Source organism: Mauremys reevesii, linkage group 22 (genome assembly GCF_016161935.1).
Source record: "Mauremys reevesii isolate NIE-2019 linkage group 22, ASM1616193v1, whole genome shotgun sequence".
Lineage (NCBI taxonomy): Eukaryota > Metazoa > Chordata > Testudines > Geoemydidae > Mauremys > Mauremys reevesii.
Genome location: NC_052644.1, coordinates 9,556,046 through 9,571,354, shown reverse-complemented (window position 1 = coordinate 9,571,354; position 15,309 = coordinate 9,556,046). Strand labels below are relative to the sequence as shown.

At 53.3% G+C, this 15,309-nt stretch overlaps 1 protein-coding gene across 3 annotated transcripts in view; it reads left to right on the top strand.

The window, feature by feature from the left end:
• Positions 1–14,760, top strand: part of LOC120388081 (deleted in malignant brain tumors 1 protein-like) — a 32,962-nt gene extending 18,202 nt beyond the window's left edge. For 2 of the 3 annotated variants that reach the window (XM_039509648.1, XM_039509646.1), the window contains 3 exons: positions 9,303–9,632; positions 10,829–10,942; positions 11,913–14,760. In XM_039509648.1, the coding sequence (XP_039365582.1) occupies positions 9,303–9,632; positions 10,829–10,942; positions 11,913–12,043 (575 nt within the window). In that variant the 3' untranslated portion in view covers positions 12,044–14,760. The remainder of the gene's footprint in view (positions 1–9,302; positions 9,633–10,828; positions 10,943–11,912) is intronic. The other variant, XM_039509647.1, reaches the window with a different exon arrangement.
• Positions 14,761–15,309: the final 549 nt, after the last annotated feature.

Here is a 15,309-nt window from a genome sequence, read left to right as displayed (position 1 = left end):
GGTTCTTCCTCACTCCCTCTCCTATGCAGCCCATGAGTTTCTGTGCCTCTTCTCTCAGCTGCCTTGTTCCACCCCAGAGATGGCTGCATGTCAGGGGTGGGGCGTGAGTCCTTGATAGGCAGGTGCTGTGTTTAGGGCTGTTCAGACCTGTCAGTGGGAGGCGGTATGTTCCCCAGCATCACTAGCGATCAGAGGCACAGGAATCTCTCTGAGTCATTATTCTCTTGGGGTGTTTGAAGGCTCAGTCAGTCTAGGTTTTGATCCACTCCAACTGGTGAATGGCCCAAATCTCTGTGCTGGGAGAGTTGAGGTCCTTCACAATCAGCAGGGGGGAACCGTATGTGATGATAACTGGCAGTTACCTGACACTGCGGTCCTGTGCCGGCAGCTGGTCTGTGGGACGGCGTTATCAGCCCTAGGCAGAGCTTGATTTTTTTGATGGCAACTGGGACTTACATGATGCTGGAGTTGTGTGCTGAGCAGTGGGACACCATTATCAGCGCCACATGGGGCTTGGTTTGGACATGGATCTACCTGTCCCTGGCTGCCTGATGTTAACGGCACAGGGACAGAAGCTGCCATCTCCAAATGCAGGGCTAGGCCTTGGAGAGACCCTAACTTCAATTATGCAGAAGATGCCAGTGTTGTGTGCTTAGGTACCTCTTGCTTTCCCTTGCACTGTTGATGCTGCAGAGTGCCTGTTGGGAAGCTAAACAGAGCATGCTTTCCTGAGGTTAGGGTTAGTGAGTGCTGACCCCAGAGCCCCACCGCTGTGCTATAGGCCTCTACTGCAGAGAGGTATGTGTGCTGTGTGGAGAGGCCTTCAGCCAGGGGCGGCTCTAGAAATTCCGCCGCCCCAAGCTTTGCGGCGCGCCGGCGCCCTTTCCCGGTCCCGCGGACGGGGCAGAAGTGTCTGTGGCGGGTGTGGTGGTCGCGCGGCTCCAGTGGAGCATCCGCAGGCATGCCTGTGGGAGCTCCATCCGAGCCGCGGGACCAGCGCACCCGCCGCAGTCATGCCTGCGGGAGCTCAAGCGGAACCGCGGGAAGAGGGGACCCTCCGCAGTCATGACTGCGGCAGGTCCGCTCCTCCCGGGGCTCCGGTGGACCTCCCGCAGGCATGACTGCGGAAGGTCCGCCGGACCCAAATGCCGCCCTGCTAGGACAATGCCGCCCCACGCGCCTGCTTGGCGCACTGGGGTCTGGAGCTGGCCCTGCCTTCAGCCCCATATGATTGTTCTAGTTAGGGAAGCAAAGGGACAGAATAAGAAATCTATGACCAGCAGAGTTAATGGCAACAAGAAGGTGTTTTTAAAATATATTAAGAACCAAAAGAATCCTAACAATGATATCGGTCCATGCTTAGATGGAAATGGTAGAAATATCAATAACAATGCAGAAAGAGCAGAAGTGTTCAATACATATTTTTGTTCTGTATTTGGGAAAAAGAGATCATATAGTCTCACCATATGGTGATGGTAATGCTCTGTCCATTCCACTAATGTATCAGGAGGATGTTAAACAGAAGCCATGAAAGATAGATAGTTTAAAATCAGCAGATCCAGATAATTTGCATCCAAGGGTTTTAAAACAGCCAAGTAGGGAGCATGCTGGACTGTTATTATTGATTTTCAGTAAGTCTTGGAGTGCTAGGAAAGCTCCAGCAGCCTTGAAGAAAGCTAATGTTGTGCCAATTTTTAAAAAGAGTAAAAGGGATAACTCGGGTAACTACAGGCCTGTCAGCCTAACGTCAATCCCAGGCAAGATACTGGAGTAGCTGATATGAGAGTCGAACAATAAAGAATTAAAGGAGGGTAATGTAATTAATGGAAATGAACATGGGTTTATGGGAAATAGATCTTGTGAAACTGACCTGTTTTTTTTTTTTGGATGAGATCTCCAATTTGGTTGATAAAGATAATAGTGTGGATGAAACAGACTGAGACTTCTGTAAGGTACCGCACAAAATTTTGATTAAAAAAACTATAACACTATAAAATTAACATGGCACACGTGGCAGGGAGTGGTTCTTGGACCTATGATATTTAACATTTTTATCAATGACTTAAAATAAAATATAAATTCATAGGTGTTAAAATTTGCAGATGATACAAAGATTGGGGGAGTGGTAAATAATGAAGTGCACAGGTCACTGGTTCAGCCTGGTCTGGATTGCTTGGTAAACTAGGTGCAAGCAAACAATGTACATTTAAATGTAAATATCTACATCTAGGAACAAAGAATGCAGATCATGTTTACATGATGGGGGATTATATCCTGGGAAACAGTGACTCCGAAACAGATTTCCAGGTTGAGGTAGACACTCCAGCATGAGCTCCCACTGAGACTCTGTGGTCAAAAGGGCTAATGCAATCCTGGGATGTATAAAGAGAGGAATCATGAGCAGGAGCAGAGAGGATATTTTACCTCTGTGTTTAACACTGCTGTGGCCATTGCAGGAAAACTGTACTCAGTTCTGCTGCCCACAATCCAGGAAGGATGTTGATAAATTGGAGAGGGTCATAGAAGAGCCACAAGAATGATTAAATGATAAGAAAACCTGCCTTACAGCGATAGGCTCAAGGAGCTCAATCTGTTAACAAAGAGAAGGGTGAGAAGTGACTTGATCACAGTCTACAAGAATCTACCTGGGGAATAAATATTTAATAATGGGCTCTTCAATCTAGCAGAGGAAGATAGATCAGCATCCAATGGATGAAGGTTGAAGCTAGACATATTCAGAATGGAAATGAGGCATACATTTAGAATGGTGAGGGTAATTAACCATGGCACAAATTACCATGGGTGGTGGTGGTTGAGTCAAGAATGGATGTTTCTGTAAAAGCTCTGCTCTAGGATCAGACTAGATGCTCAAAAAGGTACGTTCTAGCCTTGGAGTCGATGACTCTATGATCCCCTGCCCTGCTATGGCACAATGGGGCACTGTGTAATCAGAGGCCCCACTGGTTTGGTATGGTGTTAAATTGAGCCTGTAGCCAATTACATGGACTAGAAATGAGGGTCACTTTGTCAAGAGAGGTCTAGTATCCCCATTCTTGTGGCCAATTTGCATTTTAGTTAATTAATCCTGAATCTGTAATGTTCTTTGGGAGCTATGATTGGACACAGGCTGCTTCCTCGCTTCCTGTTCTAAACAGCTGGGCGATATTTCCCTGTCCTGTTTCTCAACTGCCTGGCCCACCCAAGAGGTGGCTTCATTTCAATGGTGAGAAGAGATCCTGTTCTCCCATTCTCATGCAGTTTCTGTGTCTCGAGCCTGTTCAGACTAACAGAGTTTAAGGCTGGAAGGGAGCGTTTTGAGCATTGAGTCAGGCCATCGGCAAAACTCGGCGAGAGAATCTCTCTTGTGCCAAGGCCACAACTTCTGTTTGAGTTATCACAGATTTTTAAGAAAAACTCCCAATCTTCTTCTTCCTGTATAGACTTAAAGTGTCAGAGGATCCTACGTGTCCCTAAATACATTGTTCCAGTATTTAATTAACCTCACTGGTATCAATGCCCTGATATTTCTGAATATATCTAGCTTCAGTCACTGGATCTCGTTCTGTTTTTGCCTGCTGGATTCGAGAGCCCTCTGTGTCCTCTGATAGGTACTGATAGAGTGTAATCAAGTCATCTCTTAACTTTCTCTAAATTAAACTAAATAGGATGAATGGACTAAAAGGTGGATGACAGAAAGCTGTCTAGGTCGACGGGCTCAATGGGTAGTGATCAACAGCTCAATGTCTAGTTGGCAGCTGGTATCAAGAGGACAACAAGGCATCCAGTGGCACCTTAAAGACTAACAGATTTATTTGGGCATAAGGTTTTGTGAGTAAAAAACCCACTTCTTCAGATGCATAGTGAAAATTACAAATTCAGGCATTATATACTGACACATGAAGAGAAGGGAGTTACCTCACAAGTGGAGAACCAGTGTTGACAGGGCCAATTCCATCAGGGTGGATGTAGTCCACTCCCAATAATTGATGAGGAGGTATCAATTCCGAAGCTCACATGATCAGCGATTCTCTGGCTGTGTCTGGGCTTCTTTGCTCCTTCTCTGAATCACTCTCTGTAGCTTAAGACTAAGATAAAGATTCAGCATCAGCCCCATCTGTTGGTATTGGTGCTGTCTGCACTGATCACTAGAGCTTTCCCCTCCCCCGTGCCAGTTATATGAGAATTTAAAACAATAACTTCCTAGGAACCCAGGTACTCTGCCATCCACACAGGTTTCCTTGTCACTCTGCATGCTCGAGTCCTATATTCACTCATGGAGACATCGGTTGTAGTTGGATCTATGTTATCAGTGAGTTCAGGGTTCATGCCCTGTTGGTAAGGCCTATCTGTTGTGGACAGGCTGTCTGTAGAAGATGGCAATGTGCCGAGGTAAGCTGCATGCACTTGCTTTTGGTATCAGCAAGGATAAGTTGTTCAGCTTTTAAAGACCATGTAAAGTCCCCTCCAAAAAGGAGAAAGTTTGGGATTCTTTTCCAGGGTGCTTTTTCCAGTTGTGTAGCTGCTGCTGCAGCTTCTGTCCTTCCTGCGCGGGCATTCCATTCTCCTCTCTCCTGGCGTCTCATGTCTGGCACACTCCCTTCCGGCTCATTCTTTCCTCCACCTGCTGGAATGCTGTCCTCAGGCACTGAGATACGGCCAGGGTTACGCTACACAATTACTTTGGTATAACCACGTTGCTCAGGGCTGTGAAAAATCCGCACCCCTGAGTGACGTACTTATACCGACCTCAACTCCCCATGTAGAAAGTGCTATGCTGGCAAGAGAGCGTCTCCCGTGGACACAGCTACTGCCTCTCATGGAGATAATAAGCTGACCAGAGAGCTCTCCCCTCGGCTTAGAGCAGTGGTTTTCAATCTGTGGTCCGTGGGCCCCGGGGGTTTGCAGACTATGCCTAAGGGGTCAATAAAAGGCTGTCGTTACCATAGAACCGTGGTTTTCAGCCTGTGGTTCCTGAACCCCTGGGGGTCCACAGACTATGTCTGAGATTTCCACCTCCATTTGAAATATTTCAAGGTCTGCAAATGAAAAAAGTTCGAAACCCCCTGGCTTAGAGCATCTTCATCAGAAGAGCTACAGCAGCTGGCGCAAGTTTGTAGTGTTAAGCTGCCCTAAGGGTCCACTGTATCTCTGACCTGTATGGGTGCCAGGGACCTGGCCAGTTCTTGCTGCTGAACATCAAGTCACTGGGAGGCCTGGGTTTGCAGGGTCCACAAATTATCCCAGAAGCAGAGTAAGGGATAGTTGCTTGATGGCTGTGCTAAGATAACAAACAATACCTTCATTTCCCAGTCTTGTTAGTCTTCATCGACTCAGGCTGTAAGAATGGAACCAGTGGTGTGGTTTACAAGGCAACACTGGTACTTACCTTGGTTATCTGGAGTTCTCAGCAAACCTCGTGTAGAAACAGTGATACAAATTTGTTCTCCTCATAACTGCAGACGCAGCCTGGTGGGATGAATTGCAACCCTACCTGTCTCATCAATGCAGTCGTAGCTGTTTCAGTCATTTTACTCTTCAGTCGCTGCAGCACGACATGCTTTGGGAAAGTGTACTCACCCCCTTCTGGAAGAGAAAGGGTTAACTCCCTGCTGTGAGCTGAGGAAGTCACAACCCCACGTCCCTACTGGGCATGCTCCAGGTGCAGCACTAGTATAAAAGGGAGCAGCCAGGCTCATTTTGGGCTGACCACCGAGGAGGAAAGATGTTCTTTGCTGGCTCCTTCCCAGGAGCAGCTGGAACCCATGACTGTGGATGCCGGAGGCACCGAGAACTAGAGATATGCCCAAGTGCATGCAGACGCACAAGAGGGATCAGAGTCACTGGGAACCACATGCACAAGAAGCCTGGAGATCTCAACGGCAGTTCCAAGAGACATGGTAGGAAGTGGCCCGCAGGGAACTAGCTATAGTCCTATGGGAAGTTGATGTGTTTCGGTTGAAGCCCCGCTGACTCTGTGGCGGAGAACTCCACCACTGAGAGGGCCCTGGGCTGGGACCCAGTGGAGCACATACGCACACCACAGATGGCGGCCCATTGGCACTGACTGCAAGGCCTTACTGCCCTGAAGATTAGGGTGACTCTACTGCCCTGCGAGTGAGAGCAACTCTGCTGCCTCTTGCCATTGGGCCACACAGCCCTGAGACATGGGCAGTCCTATTGGCTCTGGCCTTTGGGCCATCCAGCCCTGAGGGAGAGGGCATCTGTATAGGCCCTTACCTTTAGGTTTTCTACCCCTGAGGACAAGGGCAGACTAATTGACTCTGACCACTAGGCCATACCATCCCAGAGGCAGAGGCAGTTATATCGACTGTAGCCATTTGGCCACACTGTGCTGAGGCTGAGGGCAGCTCAAAGTATGGGGTGCACTCACCCGGCACTGGTTGTGGTTCCCCCACCCCATCACACATGGTACAGAATGATAGGCTTACACTAGGAAACCTAACAGAGGGATGGGTTTTCCCCCTGTTTGTTATAGTGATTTGCATTGGGAGAATATTAGAATGAGAAGTGGAGTCTGATAAAGTCTCGCAGTGGTTACTTGAGAGCCAGCAACAACAAGCACCTCAGCAACAGCAGCACCAGGTGGACCTGTTGCAACCGATCGCTCACTAGCAACAGCAATTGATGAGTGAACTATCCATGCAGCCACAGGCCCAGCAGGACAGGCTGGTTCAGCAGATGGCGATGTTACTATGCCCTGGAGGGGCTTTGAGTGTCACCCCAACAGAGTCCAACCCAGGGTCCATCCATGCTGCCTGGCCTCCCACTGCAGCTTGCCAAGATGGGGCCTTCCATGGCCACTCAGTGACCTCCAGAACACTGGGCTACCCTTCTAGCCCTATACATGATGGGGCCAGCCCAGCTGGCTTACCGAAAATTGGATCACCAGGATGCCTTGGATTATGTCAAGGTGAAGGCGGCCATCCTTGACCAGACCGGTATTAGCCCAGAAACATACCAACAGTGGTCTCGTTGTGAGCGGTACCCCACCGGGGCTAGCCTGAGGGCAGTAGCCCAGTGCCTCAGAGCTTATGCCTGAAGGTGGCTGGAGCCCCACAAGGGGTCTGGAGCCCAGATGGCAGAGGCTGTAACCCTCGAGCAGTTTACCCAAGTCCTCCTGGCCGGAGGGAAGGAATGGGTACAGTGACACCAGCCTGTGACACTTGTGGATGCCATTGTACTGCTGGAAGATGACTTAGCGGCCGAAAGTGTGGAGCAATCTCACAGGAATGATGAGTTGGGGGGAAGAGAGAAGCCAGTCAGGGGAAGTACACACCAGACTGAACCTGGAGGGCTGTGACATTTGTCTGGGGGCTCAGGCATTACCTCAGACCTGACCCGGAGATTGATGGCCACCCGAGTCTCAACTTGGCAGGAGGAAGTGTGTGTGGGGGGGGAAGGGACTTGCCCCCAGGGGTTCAAGTCAAGACTGGGGACATCTGAGGTCTGGCCTGTAATTTTAAATATCATGTTGGCAACCCTCATCTTAGCTTCTGCATCCCTTACTCACCCACCCTCACTCCCTGCTGCAGCCTGGACCCACCACAGCCCGTCTCTCTGGGCCCTCTGTGCATTTAGGCCTCTTCTCCGTCTGCTCGGCTGCTACCTCTGCAGCTTTTGGCTGTTCTGGCTGGGCTGGCCGGCCAGCTGGGCTGTTTTCCTTTCCCCCTTTCCCTTCCTGAGGGGGTGCTCTGTGATCTGTTGGGCTCTTCTTCCATCCCACCCCTCACACCCTGTAGAGATGACACAGACCCAGGGCTGTCTTCAGTTCCTGGTTACACACAGAGACTCTTACCTCTTTGCTCTGTGCCCCTAGTGACCGCTCTGAACACTGCAACCCCCACCAGCCCCAGCATAACCATACTGAAGTGCACTGGCCATAGATTATATACACTTGGAACCCTTCTGCCTGTCTGAGTTGGCAGCAACAAGGGCTGGGTTCAGTATCCAGGGGTTCCTTTTCAATAACGCAATGCAAAACCGGCTCGAGCCCCCACCCAGTGACCTGGGACAATTACATACCACCCCCCAGGCGCCTCTAGAAGGCAATACTTCCCCTCTCGCAAGCACAGAGTCTGAGTGTAGCAAAATCCTTTCAATAAAGGAGGGAACCAATGCGGCATTATGTTGGGGAAACACCACAAACAGGATTCATAACACAAACCATGAGCAAAAGCCCCACCCCCAAGTAAGTCTGGCAGTGTCCTTTTCCCCTCGGGGTCTTAAGTCCAACAACCCAAAAATCTCTGTCCCTGGTCAGTGCAGCCCCAAAGTTCAAAAGTTTATCTGCAGAGTTTTACCTGCCCAGCCTGGGTGGAAATGGGGGCGGGGGGCACACGGGGTGTTAAGGGGCAGCTTACGTGGTCCGAGGGGGTTCTGCTGCTGCCTTCACCATGAGCCGCTCCACTCCACCAGCCGTCCCGTGAGCCGCTCCAGCCGTCCCATGAACTGCTCCGCTCTGCCCCACTTCACTCCACTCACAATCCTGTGGGCTGCTCCAAACACCCTACAAACTGCTCTGCTTTGCCAGCCACTTAGCAATAGATCTTCAGGCTCCCCCCACTAGTTAACACGGCACTCGCTGATTCTGCCTGCAGCTGATTGTGGAAGACCCCTCGAGGCAACCCCTGGCGGTCTGAACTCAGTGCTCTTCTCTTCCAGCAGGGCAGTCTGTTAGGGCATGGGGTGCTGAAGAGCTGGGGCATCCAGCAGTGGGCAGCAAACATCTGGTTCACCCCATCACTTCTGTCAGGGCAGTTTTGTTTTTGCACATAGCCAGTGTAATCAGGTCCAGATCACTTGCACCTCTGCACCTTCACATTTCTAATTCTGTGATAAATTCTCCTTTATCCATCAGTCTCCTGGAATCAGGAGATTTTAGGCACTAAAAGTCCAGCAGCACAGCAGGGCTAAGGCAGGCAGCCTACCTGCCCTGGCTCTGCACGGCTCTGTGTATGTGTCTCCTTTTTAGCAGCGTGTGTAAGGGGGTGAAGTATGTATGTGTGTTTGAGGCAATGTGTATATGTGTGCACAGGGCCATATAGCAGTTGTGCATGGGACTCTGTGTGTGTGTGTCTGCTTGTATAGCAGCATATCGTATAGGGGGATGCAGTGTGTGTGAGTGAGGGACCGCACGCACACATGCACACAGGTGGAGTGATAGAGAAATGGCTCCTCTCTGCTCTGTGCAGACACTCACACCCCATCCATGAGCCTGTGCCGGGTATCCGGGCGCCTGGCGGCAGGGAACAGCCTCTCACGGCCTGTGCTTTGTGTTTCAGATCAGGGCCAGCTGAGTCTGCGGCTGACGAGTGGCCCAAGCCCCTGCTCTGGGCGAGTGGAGGTGCTGATTAACAACACCTGGAGTGCCGTGTGTGACGCCGGCTGGGGCCTGCCGGAGGCGGGGGTGGTGTGCAAGCAGCTGGGCTGCGGCCCGGCGCTGTCAGCCCCGGGGGCTGCTCAGTTCGGCCACGGGGCCGGCGACGTCTGGCTGGAGGGCGTGAGCTGCTTGGGCCAGGAGTCTCTCATCAGCGAGTGCCAGCTGAGCCGGCTGGGTCCCGGGCAGTGTGGCCATGGCTCCGAGGCCAGCGTGGTGTGTGCCGGGCAGGCCGGTGAGTGACCAGTGCCGTAGCCGTGCCCACGTTCCTGCAGACACGGGGTGGGCGGGAGTGACACCCTGGCCATGCCAGGGGGAGGCCAGTCTCCAGGGGGGCAGCAGCAGGGCTCCTGCCCACCACACCGAGGTTACTGGCTGTCCCAGAGATTCCCACAGCCCTGCTCAGCCTGGGGCACCACTCCTGGGTCTCTGAGCAGCCTCCTCCGCCATGGGGCTCCCGCTCCTGCCAGCCTGGCTCCGGCGCTGGAGGCTGCTACCCCTGCAGGCAAACCCAGAGCACAGATCTGGGGGGCAGGGCCTGAGGAGGAGTATGAGGGACAGGGATTGTGGGAAAAGCTGGGAAGAGGCCTCTGGGAGCTAGTGGCCCCAACCCCCTCTAACACGTCCCACTCCCCCGGACTTCATGGGCTGGGAATGGTCCCTGGGGGCAGCCCAGCCCTGGGCCTGCTCCCATATCCCAACTCCCTGCCCCAGCCCCAAGCCCCCTCCTGCACCCAAACTCCCTCCCAGAGCCCGCAACCCCTCCTGAACCCCAACCCCCAGCCCCGAGCCCCCTCCTGCACCCAAACTCCCTCCCGGAGCCCACATCCCCTCCCACACCAACCCCCTGTCTCAGCCTGGTGAAAGTGAGTGAGGGTGGGGGAGAGCCAGCAAGGGGAGGGAGAGGGGATGGAGTGAGAAGGGGCATGGCCTTGAGGAAGGGGCAGGGGACAGGGGTGGGGCAAGGGTGCTTGGGTTAGTGTGATCAGACAGTTGGCAACCCTACCCCTTAGCCACCCCCCGGTGTAGGGCCCTGCACTGCCCCACACTCCGCCCTCCTCCCCGGGCCCTGTGGCAGAGGGGGTGGGGTTGGCCAGCCAAGGTTCTGAAGGCAAGAAACTCAATCCCGGGTGGGGCTGTGGGGTGGGGCAGGGAGGTCACCTCAGGATAGGGGCTGGGGAGCGGGGGACAGAGTCAGACCCATAGGGACTGTGGTGCAGGGGAGGGAGTCAGCCGTGGGGGGTCCTGTGGGGTGGGGACAGAGTTGGGCCATGTGGGGTTGTAGGGGAGGGGATGGAGTCAGCCTTGGCAGGAGGCTGTGAGGGGGGGAGAGAGTCAGTCTCAGGGGCTGTGGGGCAGAGGCAGGGTCAGCCCCATGGTTGTGGCAGGTCTGTGCGGGGGGAACAACTCACTGCCTGGCTCTCTCCCCAGGCTCTGGGCTGCTCTTGTCCCTGCTCCTCGGCCTGGGGGCTGTCGTGGTGCTGATCTTCGTGGCCCTGCTCTGCTGGAGGATGCGGCGGGACGGAGCCGCTGGGAACCCCCTGGGTAAGAGCCCTGGACCTCGAGCACAGCGCCGCAAGGAAGCGGGGCTGGGATGAGGGTTGCCGTCCTAACCCAGGAGTCCAGCCCCTGCTGGCACCCAGTGCCCCTGGGCTGCCTCCCTGCATGGGGACCTGCTGCTCTCACAGTTATTGGGATCCCTGCTCTGGCTGCCATGCACAGGCCCAGTGTCCCGGCCTGCGGGTGCCCCATCCCTACAGCCCAGCCCTGGCAGTGGTGTAGGGTTGCCAGGCATCCAGTTTTTGACCAGAACCCACGTTCAAAAAATGACCATGGCAGCTCAGGTTAATGGCACAGCAGGGGCCCGAGGCTATGGCAGGCTCCATGTGCTGCCTCCGCCCTGAGTGCTGGCTCCAGAGCTCCCATTGACTGGGAACCATGACCAATGGGAGCTGTGAGGGCAGTGCCTGCAGATGCAAAGGCAGCACACGGAGGCTCCCCGGCCACCCATGCACCTAGGTTCCGCAAGGGCCTGGTGGCCGCTTCCTGGGAGCCATGGTAAGTGGTGCCGGGACCTTGAACCCCTAACCCCCTCCCAGACCCTCACCCTCTACTCCAACCTGCTTCTACACCCAAACTCCCTCCTGGAGCCTGTACCACCAACACATCCCAACCCCCTGCCCCAGCCCCCTCCTCCACCCCAAACCCCTTAACCCTAGCCCCACCCCAGAGCCCAGAGCCCAGATGGATCCCACACCCCCTCCTGCACCCCACCCCCCTGGTCCAGACAGGTGAAAGTGTGGGAGGGTGTGGGAGAGCGAGCAATGGAGAAAGGGGTCATGGAGCGAGGGGGGGCGGAGCCTTAGAGGGGCAGGGGTGTTCAGCTTTCTGTGATTCAAAACTTGGCAACCCTACAGTGGGGTCCCATTCACAAGGTGCCCTGGCACCTGGGTGAGGTTGGGCCGGGGGCAAAGGTCAGTGGCCCGGGTGCTTCACCCTGTCCTCTTGCTTGCAGGCCATGTGCACCTGAAGGAGCTGAGGGCTCCAGGGACCCCACCCCGGTCCCAGGGAGCGGCAAATCCAGAGCCCTCCGAGGAGCCCGACAGCCAGATGACCTGGCTGGTGAGGGAAGACATGGTGCTGTGAGAGCCGCGTGCCAGCCGGGCTGGGCTGGGCTCAGCCTGCACTGAGAGATGGGCCGGTGGGATCCTGCTCAGAGCATCCCCAGAGCTGCCAGCTGCCTGGACTGTGGGGATGCTGATGGGGCTCATCTGGGGGCTGGGGATCTCCACTCCCACTGTGGGGCCCCTGGCACCATTGTCCCCCCAGCTGACTTGGAAAACTCCCCTGCTCCGCCCCACCCCCAGCTTTCCCTGCTGTAGTTCCCAGCAGCTCCCACGCCCATCCCTGAGCAGCCTGTGCCCAGCCAAGCAGACAGCATGTTGTGCGCCCTGCAGAACCATTGTCAGGTGCACAGGGACAGCCGGCTCCTTCCCCACCCAGTGACCGTCCCAACATTTAAATGAGCTATGGGGAGAGACTGACTATGGGTGTCTGCCTGTGCCTGATGTGCCAGGCCCTGGTAAAGCCTGGTGTTCTCATATGTATGTGCCCAGTACAGCCTGATCTCGAGGCACCAGGCCCTATCTGTCTGTGCCCAATGCACCCTGAGCTCAGGGCACCAGGCCCCGTCTGTCTGTCTGTGCCTAATGCACCCTGAGCTTGGGGAGCCAGGCCCCGTCTGTCTGTCTGTGCCCAATGCCCTCTGAGCTCAGGCCACCAGGCCCCATCTGTCTGTGCAGCAGCCAGTTCGGGCCCCCAGTAAATGATCATTACAGCTTCAAGTGTGTAGATAAGGTGCAGAAATACGTGCAGCTGCATGATGGTAACTTCCTTAATGGAAAGGGATGGGCCGGGTTACAGATACAGATACAAAGAGCTTGTCTCTAACCTTCCCTCCCCCACCCCATCCTTGTGCTGTATAAATACCCTGTGGTAATATTACACAGCTAGACACGGAGACAGCAGCTGCATCCAGACATGAGCCCTGTTGCACATTTCCCAGGGGAAGATGTTGGGGAACAATCACATTATTCCCCCTTTTCTTTGCATTAGTAGCATATTGGCAGCTGAAACCTTTCTGATTTCTTGTAATTCCCGAAAGCTTCCACAAGGTGTCAATGGCTCCCCACTCCTCAAAGTGCCCCACTCTCATCCCCTCTGTAGTAGGGTGACCACATGTCCTGTTTTGGCAGGGACAGTCCCTTTTTCAGCTCTGTTCAGGCCGTCCCTACTTTTTTTCAGTAAAACTGGACATTTGCCCTGATTTGTGAAGGCAGCGCTGCCTTCAGAGCTGTCCCCCCGGGCAGCAGTCCCCGATCTCCGCTGCACACTACATGCAGTTCTTATGTCTGGGTCAACCTAGGACAGCTGTTCACTGCTTGCATTACAGGATAGTGAGGAGTATACTTAGAGGATTGTACCTCAGAGATGTATAATCCCTTCCCGAGCAGCCTGGTGTTCTGGTAAAATGAGTGTGCTGCACACATTACAGTGGGGCATTCCTCCCTGAGCTCAGTGAGTGCAGTCATGACTGGTAGGACGCACAGAGAGTAGGGTGACAGAGTGGAGAGCAGAGAGATGTGGCTGCTGCCAGGGGGATCAGCTCTGAAGGCAGCGATGCCTGCCAGCAGCAGCAGAGAAAGCTGCTGCTGTCAGACAGTGCTAATTTCAGAACTGACCCCAAGGAAGCAGCCCCGCTTGCTGGCCGCAGGGCAGAGCAGAGAAGTAAGGGTGACATGGTATTGCCACCCTCACTTCTGCACTGCCTCAGAGTCTGAGCTTCCCTTACTGTAAGGCTCAGAATAAAATGCTTTGATCAACTTAACCGGAGGCTGTATAGAAGTACTAAATTAATTTTCCCGTCAGCTTAGTGCGAGGTCAGCAACGAGAAAGTAGAAACTGATGGGCACAGATCATAGCTAAATGGATTGTCAGCATCAGCAGTGTTGAAGGATGCCGCACGCAGGTAATCCGATGGAGGTTAGTGGCAGTGCTCTGATTTGTAAATGCTGGGTTTTTTTCTGGTTAGTTGAGTTGCAGCTGCAGGCTGAAAGCAGCGTGATGGTCTCTTCCCAGCTCCAAGGTTTGCCTTGCTTGGGAGCCTGAGTGTTGAGACAGTGTGAAATAGGAAGGATTTTTAATTGCACATTTTGTTTTAGCTAAGAGTCTCCCTGAGCCAAACAGGCTGCCTGCCGTAGAGGCAGAGGGCCGTGCCCAGATGCTGGGCTGGGCCAGTGTTCCGAGAAAGCCTTGTGACGGAACACTTGCAAATCAGTTCTTCCCTGGTGTTTCAGTATCAGATTTACCAGGCCGTAGAGATCTCTAGTGTAAACCCTTCGACTTGGAGATTAACTTGGCGCATAGCAAGAAATTGGTTCAGCAAAACAGAGGCTGTTAGGAGCAGGGTCCCAGCTGGAGGCAGACTGACATCATGTATCCAAAACATCCCTACAAGGAGCACACACAGTTCATTGACACACATGTTCTCCTTTGACAAGGGCTGGTTGTGTTACAAGTAAGGGTGGCAATACCACCATGCTACTTTTACTTCTGTGCTGCTGCTGGCGGGGGCGCTGTCTTCAGAGCCAGGCAGGCCAGCAAGCAGCCGATGCTCTCCATTGCCCAGCTGTGAAGGCAATGCTGCCCTCAGTCACAGGATGGTGCCAGGTGATGCTTTTGTTCTTTTTGGAGGGGTGTGGGGGTGAGCCTTGTGCATATCTGTGTCCTTAGAAGAATCAATTGTTTGTGTGTGGTCATTTTTTGCTATAAAAATGTCTAGGAAACAGCTGTGTAATTGTAATGAAGACCTCCAAAAACAGTTCAAGTTTTTAAAAAAAGACACTTCAACACTGGACAACAGCAAAGTTGTATGTGAGACATGTGGAGCACATACCTCCATTGCCAACGGTTGAAATGACATTACCCAGCAGTGGGTGCACTGCTCTGTGTATCGATGCAAGTACTCCTAGTGAGGATGCACATCGATGACACAAGGAGTGTAGTATGGATATGCAAAAGCGATTTAATTACTGTGGCAACTGTACACTGAGGTAACTTAGGTTGACTTAATTTTCTAATGTAGACTTCTCCTCTTTCTTCTTTCTCCCGCCTGGCCAGTTCTAGCTTTGCAGTTGTTCCGCTGGCAGTCATATTCATGCTTTACTGTTTCTATTTCCCTTGCCCGAAATAAGCAAACAGAAAACACCAATCGGTAACCTCGCTTTGACTGTTCCCAGCCATCGCACTTGAGACTCACTTCAAATTGCTCTACCAGTGCTTAAAGTGTAAACCTCATTCAAAATAACAAGCTGTGCATAACCCCTAGTTTGCCGCACCATTGTGACATCCTG